Source organism: Alosa alosa, chromosome 20, assembly GCF_017589495.1.
Source record: "Alosa alosa isolate M-15738 ecotype Scorff River chromosome 20, AALO_Geno_1.1, whole genome shotgun sequence".
Lineage (NCBI taxonomy): Eukaryota > Metazoa > Chordata > Actinopteri > Clupeiformes > Clupeidae > Alosa > Alosa alosa.
Window position 1 is genome coordinate 11,451,155 of NC_063208.1, and position 14,873 is coordinate 11,466,027.

At 41.0% G+C, this 14,873-nt stretch overlaps 1 protein-coding gene across 1 annotated transcript; it reads right to left on the reverse strand.

Moving 5' to 3' along the window:
• Positions 1–1,582: 1,582 nt before the first annotated feature.
• Positions 1,583–14,873, reverse strand: si:ch1073-513e17.1 (sialin). Its single transcript, XM_048229124.1, is given in 13 exon segments — positions 1,583–3,556; positions 4,884–4,974; positions 7,295–7,442; positions 7,700–7,832; positions 8,470–8,631; positions 8,905–9,023; positions 10,370–10,544; positions 10,994–11,227; positions 12,047–12,091; positions 12,094–12,263; positions 13,205–13,374; positions 13,667–13,755; positions 14,576–14,873. Coding segments are annotated over 11 exon segments (1,548 nt in total). The 5' UTR covers positions 13,311–13,374; positions 13,667–13,755; positions 14,576–14,873; the 3' UTR covers positions 1,583–3,391.

Sequence of the window (14,873 nt, forward strand, 5' to 3'; positions counted from 1 at the left end):
ATGGTTATCTGGTCAGACTGAACAGGAAGGTAGACAACCAAGCAAGCAAGCGCTTAGGCAAAGTCTATGGCAAGATCTGAATGTAAATGGATAAACCCGTTCAAGCGTTTTCTTTATTTCCTATTTCTTTCAATTCTTTAACTTAAGACATGTAAGAATTAAGCCTATTTATTCGCTGGGCAACGTACAAACTGACGAGTTACATTAGCCCTAGCACTATGAGCTACGATAAACGTCAGCTAGGATAGCTATGGCAGCTACAGTTATTATTTCATGTTCTGGTATGATATTCTTAACGTTTTGACTATGTTACAACTGATAAAAACATGACAAATAAAGTAATCAAATCGCTTTGTAATATTTTAGTCCAGAAATACTTATGGGTGTTCATTTACAAATGTTACGACCTATCTGCCCTTGCTGTTACCACCAGTTTTAATAACTAGATCTGTGGTTTAGCGGCAAAAATCTGGGTGATCGGTGGGTAACGCTGATTGGTTGGCAGTAAGCAATGTGTTGATTGGCTCTTCAGAAAGGCAGTAAAATTAGTGTCAAAAGTCCGTTCACAAGCTCGTACCTCGTACTTTCAGTGTAGCGCAGAAAAGCATCGCGTAGCGTCGCGTAGGTGATTGACACACGTACAAAGTATTTGTGCAGGTACATATTTTTTCCACACGTGTACAAAGTATTTTTACAGATCCGCATTTCCCCCCACATATGTACAAAACATTTCTACAGATACACATTTCTTTCATACAATTACATGGTACAGGTAGGTAGGCCTACATATTTTTTTTACATATGTACAAAATATTTTTACAGGTACGAAATTTCTTTGCACATGCATAACTTCTTTTGCACAGCTGCAAAACTTTATTACACATGTGAACATCTTTTCACAAGCTCTCAATATTAAAGACCCTATTTTGACTCCATAACATTCTAGTCGATCTGTCTGATGCAACTGCATAAACCTGAAGGAAATCTGTTCCATGCGCTCCATGATTTCCTCTTGCGCCCTCTGCTGGGGTTTATGGCACGGGATGGCAGCGAGTATCTGAGCCATGGATAAAAGGCTTGCAAGCCTCACACAATTACAAAAGACTGTCCATGCCATGTGGTTGGAGGTAGCCCACACTGTTTATCACTAGGTCATTAGCAAAAAAAAAACCTCCCCCCTTTTCAGGAGTCAAAATGTTCTAGCACAATGTGGTTTTTGTGCACAAGGTCACAATAAATAAATAATAATAAAAAAAGAAGATCTAGTATTGTTTAGGTGAGCTAAGATTAGTTTAGTTAGGCTACTTATGGTACTGACTCTACTGATTGGTAGAAACAGGCTTCTCATTGTGAAAATGAATTATAGAGGACTACTTTACACCCACAACTATTGATGAGATTTATGTATATATTCAGTCAAGAGTGAACAATTTCAACTCTATGACCATCTAATCATTCTGTGCATTGTAACTAAAGTATACTAGAACCTTCTTATTGGCACCCCTAAAGTTGAGTTAAAAAGAGGTATAAACAAATCTATTGCTATATCCTAGTCTCAAACTGAAAACAATGAGGAACAATCCAACTTTGAAGGGAAGCAAATTTATTCGGGAAAAAACAGCATCAAGAAATAATTGTTTTAACAAATAAGAAATATGTGTTTGCTAACATATGTCACAATTAGGCTACTGGTACCCCTCTTTGTAATCCCTTTGCCCTTGCTCTTCGCTAGTCTTAAAGATGAAGAATACAAAGAAGGGGATTTGAGGTTCACCTTTACAAAATCTCTCCAGACCATCCAAATTCCTCTTCTCTTGTGCCATTACAACACACCCCACTTTTCAAGTTCAGATCAGGGGACTGAGCTTAATTTTGCATTCAGTCAAGTAAGGTTTATGTTGATCTGTAAATGCTTTGGACCAATGATTGCTGGATGATCTAATCATGACCCAAGTTTTCTATTTAAAATGTCCAGGTATTGCATGAGGCTTATAATTGCACTCTATTGGTAACAAGCCTTTGAGGAAAAATAGCCCCACAACCTTACAAACCCATATAGAAACAGGGTTCTTTTCAGTTTAGTCAATGTATGTACAACTCAAATGTTTGTTACAAAATTCTCAATTTTTTCCATTACATTTTTCATTTCATTTCATTTACATTTAATTACACATTATTTTACAAGTTTTTTTCTTGGCTTGCCTTCAAAATAATCTTTTTGCATGGAGGTCACATCTGATGAGTTTGATGAGTAACTCTGGAACAGTTTTCCTTCTGGATTTCTCAGTCTCTCTTACCATCCTACTCTCTGTCCATGGGTCCCTATCCAAGCAAGTTTGTCACAGTTCCAGAGTAATTATTGTATTGACTGTAGATATAGGCATCAGGTGAGTGATATTTTTTAAGCCATTTCCTGACCTTGTTTTTATACCTCAACATGGATTACTGCTTGAAAGGTGTAGACATTCTGATTAGCTTGAATTTCCAGGGGTGCACATAACTGTGGTACATGCATGTTTTTCTTGATGATTTTTCCATAGAGAAAAGGAAATGAAGCTAGTTTCTCATTTTTACTTATAATTACCAGGGGTGGTAATAAGGGTGATGTGTTTGCAAGAAATCAATTGTTTTCAACAATTAAAGCACATCAAGCTTCAGCTTCAGTCAATGATGTTTCATTTTGCATCACTGTATTTTACTTCAGGCATTTTCAACAAATAAAATTCTAAATGTAGAATATAGATGCACAATATTAAATTACCACATTTTTTGACAATAGTTGAAAAAATGGCAAACAAGGCAGAGTCAGACCAATGTTTGAGAAAAATATAACATGTGATTGCACTTTTCATTGCACAGTTGTATATTATTAAGAAGGCTCAACAGTGATCAAAGGTGTGGGAACTACTTGTACGCTTGGACCACATTCAGAAGGTAAATAATTGCCAGTGGTTCACCATGTGTAAACATTCTCACATAAAAAAAATGATATAGACAAGTTCCAGAATATTTGTGTACTATTCCCCTTTGCAAATCCGGAATGTATTGTTGCTTTAAAATCACAGTTACTTATATAAACAAGTTCCAGAATATTTGTGTACTATTCCCCTTGCATAATCCGAATGTATTGTTGCTTTGAAATCACATAGTTACTAAAATACTTCCTAGTGAAAAATTACATATAAGAAATATAATAGAAAAAGAAAAATTGAAAATTGTTTTGCAGATTAATATCATCTGTAAACATCATCAAAGTAAGGCCTTTGGAATATTTTCTTGCATTGATCAAATGTTCTGTAAAAAACACACGCACACGCACACACACACACACAAATCAAAAGCACACAATAATTCAGTGAGTGTGTGGTTGTGTCACTGTGTAAGGGTACTGTTATGGGTCACTGCCACATGGAGACTCCTCTCCTTCAGTGTGTGTCTCTGTAAGAACCGCCCAGCTCTGGATTTTTCCACTGCCAAAGAGAGTGAAGACGAGAGCTCCAAAGGCACTCACAACAGCCGACACACAGAACACGCTCCTCCAGCCCAGCAGGGTGTGCTGTGGAGAAGCACATAAGAGAAAGGGGATGGGACAAGTCAGAGGTAAAGACTGAGGATGCTCACTGAATCTCAATACCCCCCACCCCTAATGCCTAAGCCCTGAATCCCTAGACTTAACTGACACCAGCTGGTAAGTGATTGAGTTTGAGAGGTTGTAAGGGCTCAAAAGGATGTTGAGGAGTGAATTATTTTCCTGGTTCCTTCTAGAATTCTACGCAAACGATCTATAGTTTCAGTGTTCTTTATACAGTCTATGGGGAAAATCTCTGAGGGTAGTTGTCGCATCATAATATGGAACTCTCGGATTGCGAACATTCTAATCACATATTTGTGACCGTACTCCTCAACAGGTTAACAGGAATGGGACAGCACCTGCGACATATCAGGTTAAATGAAAGAGACCATGTTGCATACTACTACCATTTTCATTTTATAGCAGTTTTATAACATGTTTACGGAGTTTCCAGGCTTCCCCTACAGTTAAACCTTTGTTTCACATCACAGAGCTATGAATCGATGGTAATTCCCTAAGATAAAGTCTGCGGAAATGCCGACTTACAGAAAGGGCTAAGAAAGTCTGCGATCAACCCCTCATGCACTTCACAATTTAACAGTGGGACAGTCTAAAGCCCTCACAAACCCTGCAACAGACCTCAAAGTCTTTGAGGGTCAACAGTGAGATTCCTTACACAGATAACCACTGCCATGCATTTTCAGTGATTGGATCACAGTCAGAAAAAACGTCTACATTACAAATTTCATACAAGTGTCTTGGATTAATTTACATTGAACTGTCAATGCTCATCTATAACCCAAGCCAGAGGTTGTCAGGGATGAATTTGGCTCACACAAAATGATATGTCAATGCTATTGTGCTTCATAGCCTCACATGCGTCTCTAAGCACTAGATTGGTCAATGCTGTCATCACAGTAGCTGCATGACAGAGATCTGAGGTGTGTTCAAATTCGCAAACATAGGCGAACGTTTGCAAACGTTGACGAACAGTTTTCCGTTTGCCTTTAGTTTTCGAATTGCAAACAGTCCGCGGAGTAGTTCTACGCGAACATACAGTGGAACTGGTCGTGAGCTTGATGAAGGTAACCATGTAATTACTGTCACAATGGAATGTTAACACCAAATCGTTCAAATTTAACTGTTCAAAGAAAACATGTTCACCACAAACGTTTGCCACTGCTTGAACGCACCTCAGATGATGCCGATCCATTAAGTGTGTTCGATAGCTTCATAGTTAGTTACAAACATGACAAACAAGGGACATTGGACAGTGACCATGACAGATATTGATATTGCTAATAAATCTTACATCTTTGGTCAGGTGACCAACAGCAATGGGTGCGAGGACTCCCGGAATGGTCCCAAATGTGTTGGTGATCCCTAGCAGCATTCCCGCGTAGCTGGAGAGAGAGAATGAAAGTGTGAGGGGAAATTGGATATAAAGAGACAGACAGACTGAGAAAAAAAGACACACACAGGCACACTGGTAGTGAACATAAATTTGTACGTACACACACACACACACACACACACACACACACACAAACAATTGATGTGCACTGAAGTTTGGACATGGTCAGATACACTGGCACACACACATTCACACTGGCAGTGCAAACAAATATGTACAGACACACACACACACACACACACACACACACACTGGCAGTACAAACAAATATGTACAGACAAACATACACACACACACACACACACACACACACACACACACACAAGCACACACAAACAAATATGTACACACACACACACACACACACACACACACACACACACACACACACACAGACAAACACATGGGTACACACACACACTGACACACACAACATCTAGACGTGCTTAATATGACTGATGCATAATGGCACAAGTATACTTCTCTTAAGTCTTAATTATTTACGGTATAAAACTATTGTAAAATTGTTACCATGTTACTTTTGAATGTTTACTCTTAACAAATTTAAAAATAAAAAAAATAAAAAAAACTTGTACTAAAGTACTTAAAAAGGAAGAGGCACAGTGCAGTTCACAACAGTCTTCAACAAATGGAAGTAGGTCAAAGTACAAGGTTCAAAGTTCACCAAGTCAATACAGAAATTCCCTCTGTGATCTCATTGGAGGTAAAATCATTAACTTAGGAGTCATTTCCAGTAAGAGAAGCTCTTAATATATTGATAATATTTTGCCATCACGTCTAACATAGCAAATGTCCAAAATTGTGATGTCAAAGAAATGTCTCTGTCTTCCTTTACTTCCACTAAGTTCCCCCGAGCTGTATGTATGGCTCAGGACCACAACAACACCACTGACTTTGATCCCCAGGAGGCTCACATACTGTAGTGAGCATGCCCTACCTGTGCTCACATGCTGTAGTGAGCATCCCCTACCTGTGCTCACATGCTGTAGTGAGCATGCCCTACCTGTGCTCACATGCTGCAGTGAGCATGCTCACATGCTGTAGTGAGCATGCCCTACCTGTGCTCACATGCTGTAGTGAGCATCCCCTACCTGTGCTCACATGCTGTCGTGAGCATGCCCTACCTGTGCTCACATGCTGTAGTGAGCATCCCCTACCTGTGCTCACATGCTGTAGTGAGCATCCCCGATGCTCACATGCTGTAGTGAGCATGCCCTACCTGTGCTCACATGCTGTAGTGAGCATCCCCTACCTGTGCATCCTCTACCTGTGCTCTCATGCTGTAGTGAGCATGCTCTACCTGTGCTCACATGCTGTTGTGAGCATCCCCTACTTGTGCTCACATGCTGTAGTGAGCATCCCCTACCTGTGCTTCAGCTGCTCTACAGTGTCTGCTGGTACTGTAGATGAAGAACTCCAAATGTTTTTTGGATTTGGGGCAGCCGTGGCCTACTGGTTAGGAATTCGGGCTTGTAACCGAAGGGTTGCCGGTTCGACCCCTGACCCAGTAGGAAAAATGTGGGCGTGGTAAGTGGTTGAGCAGTGCTCTCCCATGCCCACATCCACGGCTGAAGTGCCCATGAGTAAGGCACCTAACCCCTCACTGCTCCCCGAGCGCCGCTGTAGCAGCTAACTGGTCCGTGGTTAGTGTGTGCTTCACCTCACTGTGTGTGTACACTGTGTGTTGTGTGTGTTTCACTAATTCACGGATTGATAAATGCAGAGACCAAATTTCCCTCACAGGATCAAAAGAGTATACTTATACTAAATGTGTCTGTTGTCCTACAGAGGACTCAAGTAACAGTTTACTGGAAGGAGTCTGGTTCTGATTCACTGGCATCTGTTGGCCAGCCCCTGATCTGCTAAAATCCCCCTGGTTAGGATTCAGGATTTTCCACATCTGATTTCAGTGTGACATTCTGCTGAAGGGGCGGCAGGTCCACAGGAGCAGGGGAGGAGGGCAGGAGGGTTAAATACTAGCGGGTAATTTGATAGTGAACTCATATGTTAGTGGACTTTGTACTGGGACTCATTGTGGAGGTGGTTGAATCTGGGACGCCAGATACCACTGTTGAGCCTTCTGGAGGTGTCGTGGGCCTAACTCAATGAAACGCCTACTGTAGGAAGGGGCCTGCTTGATACTGTTAGTGATTTTGGTTTTGACGGTAAATTATCTTGGCTGTTAATTGGCAGCTGTGTGAAATCCCCTACCTATAGCAGGAATTTAACATATCTCCTGTCTATATTTGATATTAGCAGCTAGCTAATAATAAGGTAAGGCTCCTCACCGTGGGGCTATGTCGATTTGGTTAATGAAGACTCCAGCTGCACTGAAGCCCCCTATGGTTGAGGAGACAGTCAAGAACGTAACCGCCAGCATGCCACTGCATCCCACAAAGCCTACGGCAACCAGGAACGCAGCAGGTAACAGCAAACCTGTAGGGACATGCCAGAATGAATCACATATTCATGTATTTGGATGGTCTTAGAACTGTACCAAATGCAGCAGATTTGAGAGAATACAGAGCTATTTCTGTGGGTACATGTGTGTGTATGTGTGCTGAAAACAGCAGAAAAAAATAAAGTACATAAGACTCACACAGCTGGACAATCACATGTGTGTGAATGTAAATGTGATTATGAATAAATACAGGAATTAAATGCTCTGTGAACTGTAAGGAAACTTGTCATGCCTATAACTGTGAAGATCTTGCGTACTGCTGTGGTGCTCAACAGCTCCCTCTCCAGGAGAAAGTCTGCTAGTACACCGGATAGAGCCGAGAACACCAAGCCTCCCAGATAAGGCAGCGCAGAGAGGAATGAGTTCTGTTTGAAAGGAAAAAAACAAGCAGAATAAAACATTACAACATCTTGCTTTGCAAACAAACACACACACATAAACAAACAAACACACACATACATACACTACCAGCCAAATGTTTGGACACACACACACACTTATTCATAGCTTTTTTTTATTTTATTCTTTTTTTTGTACTACATAGTACAACAATATCTACTACATCCAAAGCATGGCAGAAGACAAATGTCTCTAGAAATATATTATTTCTATGCGCCACATTTCATATTCTTCACTGTTTACCTCTGTGACAACTTTGCAGATAAAAAAATCAATGAAAGACCAACAGCTAACAAATGCTCACAATGTATGGGAAATCCATCAAGGCTGTTGGTAATCCATTCCAGCTGACTTTATAAAGTTGGTTGAGAGACTGAGCAAAAGGTCTGTACCTTGAAAAATGTAAAATATTGAAAATGTAGCTTTATTTACACGTTTTGTTTGCTTACAAAATGAATCCATGTGGGCTATTTCATAATAATAACTACCTACTCAGATAAATAAAGATAAAGAAGACATATATTACATAAATTTGAGAGTTGGTGTGTCCAAACTTTTGACTGGTAGTGTACATACATAGCTTCACATTATGTGTGAACTCACCTGTCGCAGGTCAAAGTGCAGCACCGTGTCCATATATGTGGGTAAAGAGGTCAGAAGGGTGTAGTAGGACCAGTTAGCACACATCTGAGAGACAATAATGGCCCACAGCGGCACAGACAACAACATGGGCAGGAGGGGCACATTCCATCCATGGGCACTTCCCTGGGAGAGAATAGGAAACGCAAACGGACAATGGGAGACATGGGCAGAAAAACAAGATTGATAAGATAAAGAGAGAGAGAGAGAGAGAGAGAGAGAGAGAGAGAGAGGTGGTGAAGATGGAGAGAAAAAGAGATGAAAACCAAGAAGATAAACAGAAGGAGAGATACGGAAGAATATATGGGTAAGATAACAATAGAAAAGAAAGATAAAAAGAGGACAAGGAGAATGAGAGATTGGGAGGAGGACAGAGACAAAGGAAGGTGGCGGCGGTACCTGAGAGCCAATAGACTGGGTAATGTAGTTTTTCTCAAGCTCGCTGATCCGAGAGTGTGTCCGAGGGTCATCAGACACCAGGAGGAACCAGAAAAGAGCCCAGACACAGCCGGCACCTCCTAGACCACAGAAAACAGTGAGAAATGTGAGATGCCATATGTTGGGACAGCTATAGAAAACAGTTGGAAGACCCATAAGGTGAGTGAATCTATGCTTGATGTGTGTTTGCTGGTGTACAAACTGCAGCAGTAGTGTGCAGAACTGTAGAGTGTGTATAGTGATGTCTCACCTAAGTAACAGGAAAAAGCAGTAAAGACAGTGGCCCTCATTTACGAAACGAATGTACTAACAGGCGTAGGATAGTCGTACGGTCATTTCTATGCAAAGGTTGACATTTATCTATCTGCATGTGAGTGGTGGCTGTGCTCAAATCGTTCAAATCTCATGTCAAGTATCAACTTATGTACCCAAGTTTTTCGAGTAGAGTAAATGCAAAGATTGGAACGTGTAGTGTTATATTCAATGGAAAATAGTTTATTGAACAAAAGACTTTTCCTGCACATTTGTAGCATACTTTACATAATGTTGGCTGCTGGATACCCATTAAGGCAAGTGGACAGAATTACTTTCGTTGATAAAAAATGAGTTTATTTTGAAAAACGTGTTTTGTTTTCTTGTGCATAAAAAAATATGCTGTCCTCCAGGGAGAAATGACGTGTCATATGGTTGTGTTTTTGGTAGCAGCACATGAGGTGTTCTTTCTGTGATATCGTCTGGTTCACTTCCCCATACTTTCCCAACTTCCTTTAATGCCACTTTTCTGACTGCCAAAACTAACTGGTTTAACTGTACTTGCAACGTCACCGTGGCCCACTGGTTAGCACTCTGGACTTGTAACCGGAGGGTTGCTGGTTCGAGCCCCGACCAGTGGGCCCGGCTGAAGTGCCCTTGAGCAAGGCACCTAACCCCTCACTGCTCCCCGAGCGCCGCCATTGTAGCAGGCAGCTCACTGCGCCGGGATTAGTGTGTGCTTCACCTCACTGTGTGTACACTGTGTGCTGTTTCAATAATTCACCGATTGGGTTAAATGCAGAGACCAAATTTCCCTCACGGGATCAAAAAAGTATATATACTTATACTTACTTATACCTTGGCTATCTTGAGGTCTGAAAATATTCTGTTTTGGATGTATTATGGATCTGCATTTTGAAATTCTAGGGGTGAGGCCTCTAAAATGAGAATCTGTATGGTCGTCATATTTGAATTACACTTGTTTTCAGCCACCACATTTACCAACACCCATTAATTCTTATGCTGGAACGTTTCATGAATCACACATGAGCCCTGTTGTAAGATAATTCCTGAGCTCAGATCTGCACTGGTTTCTACGGTTGATTGATAAATGAGGGTCATTGTGTGTAAAGATGTCTGCATGTGGTTGTGGTGTACAGTTTGTGTTTCTTACCACAACAGTAGAAGACGGCGGGCCAGCCCAGCGCATGGCAGATGAAGCCGGTGAGGGGGAGCGCTGCAAACGCCCCAAAGCTCGCTCCCGCACCTGACAAGGATATGAGCCGTGACCTCTCCAGAGGGGGTGCCCAGCGCGCCCACATGGCCATCATAGCAGGAAATGTCACCCCCTATAGCAGAGCAGTCACATGTCAACAGACCCTTCTCACCCTCTACAACAGAACAGTCACACCACATCTGGTAAAAAAATCTAAACCTCACCTGTCTCATCTAAAGAGACAATAAATCAAATAGACAACGTAGTTTAGGAGGTACATTAATCCTGGATGCATGGAACAGATGTATAAATGTTCGTGACAGCTATGAGGATGAAATACTATTTTATGTAGATATACTAAATATGGTATAAAACAGTTTGTGGTATACAAATTCAAGGATTAGTCTGATTTAGGCATTGTACAATAGCACTGACAAAACGCAGCAAACAACAAATAAGACATTGTATTTCCTAAAGATATCTCTTTACCACTTTACAGGGTAGAAGTTAGATTTCACAAACAACTAGGCAGTGGGAAAAACATAAGGTTGCACACAATAGAAATGCACATTCCCAACTCACCTCTCCAAATCCCTCAAGTGCTCTGAGAGCGAACAGCCAGTAGGCACCCATCTCCGCGGCCAGTGGGGTCAGAAGTGTCAAGGCCGCCGTCCCCAGCACGCCGCCCCCCAGAAACAAGCTTCCCCCAAAGCGCCCGGCCAGGTACCCGCCAGGGATCTGGGTCAACAGGTAGCCAAAGAAAAATGCCCCCTGCAACATGCCCTGAGTCTCCGAGTCCCACAGAAACCGAGGGGTCTGATAACAAATAAAATGTATGAGGATGGAAAGAGAGATTGAGAGAGAGAGATAGAGAGAGAGAGAGAGAGAACAAGAAGGTGAGGGCACAGAGAAACTTTCCAGTGAAAAATATTCATGTTTATAATTTATGAATGACACATTTGCATGTAAATGAATATCTTGAATATGTAAATACGGTTTCCCTCTGTGTCAATGCGTGTGTGTGTGTGTGTGTGTGTGTGTGCATTTAGAGATCTTAAGATCATGAGATCTGAGCTGTGCATGTCTAATTGGTATATATATATATATATCTTCTTTTTTTAACTTTTTTTTTAGATATTTATTTATATATTAATTTTTTCTGCTGTAAGTGCATGTTGTGTGTGATGTCTGTATGCTACCTTGAATTTCCCCTTGGGGATCAATAAAGTATCTATCTATCAATAAGTTTGGTTTTTCTGATAGGTCCTTCTGATGAAGACAGAAGTATACCTCGAAACATGTCAAGGTAAAGAAAAAACATCTACCAATATATGTGTCTGTGATAAAATACTCTACTAAAATATTCTACTAAACCCCTCTTCTACTGCACTTTTTTACCCCCATTAATGCACAAATAGGCTGACACCAGACATAATTTCACTGCATTTCTTACTTCCAGTAACTATATGCATGTGACAATAAACTTCCTTATATCCTTGTATCCTTGTATCCTTGTATCCTTGTAAAAGAAAACCAAACTTATTTATCTCAAGTGTAGACACAATGAATGCAATACAAGTATCTATCTATCTATCAATCTATCTATATATCCATCATATAATATGAGTTTCTTACCCCATCTGGCTGGTCTGGGGTTTGTGTGGTGTTATCTTTGCTGGGGTGGGTCCAGGGCATTCCTGAACAACAGTGTGGTTTAGGGAAGGCTGAGGATTGGTGTTGTTGACCATGGCTACCATTGCAACACTGAGATTGACACGGAGGCCGTAGACAACAGCGAATCCGAAGAACATAAGGATGGCCAGATTGTACCGCACAGAGCAGCACTGAGAAGCTGACAGACACAGATACAAAACCCACAATCATATTCTAATAGAAAACAAAATGTGTCATTGTTCCACACAAGCTGTAGCATGCCCTTAACCATCAGTTAAACAAGATAAGAACACACATACAATCAGCAGAACAACACAAACACATTTATATATATATATATAAGTATATATACTCTTTTGATCCCGTGAGGGAAATTTGGTCTCTGCATTTATCCCAATCCGTGAATTAGTGAAACACACACAGCACACAGTGTACACACAGTGAGGTGAAGCACACACTAATCCCCGTGCAGTGAGCTGCCTGCATCAACAGCGGCGTTCAGGGAGCATTGAGGGGTTAGGTGCCTTGCTCAAGGGCACTTCAGCCGTGCCTACTGGTCAGGTTCGAACCGGCAACCCTCCGGTTACAGGGCCGAAGTGCTAACCAGTAGGCCACGGCTGCCCCCAAAAATGTATGATTGATGTATGAATGTATGAAAAATGTATGAACATATGATTATATGAAGGGTTCAGATGCAAAAGCCTCTAAATGCCACCTATGTCAAAAATGAGATAAAGATGGTGAGGGGATGCTCTCCACACATAGTATAAACACAATTTCAGCTATTCTTCAACACATAATCAAATAATTTAACTTCTAAACCCACTAAATACCACTCTCTTCCTGGTCTGAAATATCGATTTATAGGCAAAAACCTAAAGGAGCCTGAATTTAAATGCTCATTTAAAAGAAAAGTGGTCAGACGGATTTAGAGGGTTTTGCATCTGAACTCTTCATATGTTTACCAGTACATGTAATAATTACACACACTATTACACACACAATAGGATCATTACATAACACAATTTCAGCTATTCTTCAACATGGAGTGATCCCCTTGAGGCTTCTCTTTGAGTTAAATTACAAGATCAGGTTCAATCAGGTGTGCTGTAGGCCTACCTGCTTTGGGTCCAGTCTGCTGCCCTTTGCCTGTCAGCAAGGGTGTGTTCTCATCGGATTTGTCCTCCGGGGCCGAGTTTATAGAGTAGCCACCACTTGTTGCCATAGTGACTTCTCCAGTCGACTATTGTGTCCACAAGAAAGTCAGTGAACCATTGTGCCCCTGAAATCTATAAAAAAAACTTTACCATTAAAAGTTGAAAGATGAACACACTTTACAACCACTCAGATTATAGTCACTCCATCTAGTCTGGCGTCTGAGACGGTAATGGTTCTCTTTCTCAAACTATTGAGTTCTTGCACAAATGCTGAAGATATTCTAGCAAACCAAATCCATGCTTTTATCAGTAGGCATATACACGTGTTTGAGCCAGCACACAAACATGTCATAACACTGAAATGGGGTCGATGAAAACATGAAAAAAAAAGAACTGTCTCTGTTGAAATCAGAGGTTTACTAACCAACTGGGCTGGGTAGTCAGATCTAGGCACTGGATCATGTGTGTTAGCCTGGCTTGTAGAGTGCTGATTCAGATATGAAACTGCAAAGACTTACAAATTACAGTACACATGATGAGGATCACAAGAGGAAATGGGGACTTGAGTGCTTGGGGACAAGTGAGTGCTTGTGTAGCAGGGTTGAGACGACCTCTGTTACACTTGGTTAAATAGATTCCAATTAACCCCCCAAAAGATTAAGTGGAGTTGTAAATGTGTAGATGTGAGTTGTGAAGACTACCGTTTTACAGCTTTGTTCTGCAGCAGAGCAGATGTATATTAAATCTGAATCACACTGTCCACCAGACTGCTTACATTTAGAAGTGGTATAAGATAGTTCATGAGGTAGGCCTAGGACGCCTTTTTCAAAAGTCTCACATTTGTTTCAGATTTCAAGGGAATAACTTTATTCAATTATTTAGAGAAATTGCTTTAGCGAAACCTTTCCTTGTGAATACAATAGAGACAGATAAACAACCTCTCATCTACTGAAAGGCTGCATTTCTAGAATTTGATGACTCAGTTTTAGCTGTGGTGGACTTAAGTCCCATCTGGCATAGGTCCTGCGGTTCTGTTTAGTTAACAGAACATCCTATTGTTGCCCTTACTCTCTTCTCCATTTATTGCATGCGAAATCAGATGTGTATGATCACAAGACATTATAGGCAGACTAACTAATCATAACCCAGTTTATAACATATTCTAGCCTACTACTTAAAAAATATAGAACTCTTTTGTGAGATGAAGCCCCAAAATGGGCCTGGAGCCCAAACCAGACAGCTCCAGAAACCAATTCCCCGTTAGACTGATTGGCTGTAGTGTAGATTGCTATGTTTTTCATAAATTCAGCCACAAGATCATAGGCCAACTCACCCGTGTAAACATGGAGATCAGCATTTCGGACGTCCCGATGTTCTGAGGATGATCTTCGACAGGCACGCTGTTGTTGAACCCTGCTGCAGCTGGCATGTGGATCGATCGATCGAATTGTCAAATTTCCAGGTTGAAGTTATTTATTGTTTTTGTATGGAAAATCGTGTCGCATGTATACATATATATTAGTGTCATCTTTTTAGATCTCTATTACACTTAGAAATGAAAAGGAGAAGCCATCAGTGTCAGCCACTGTCCAGCAGTACGGTAACGAACCCAACCGGACATTCACAAGTTG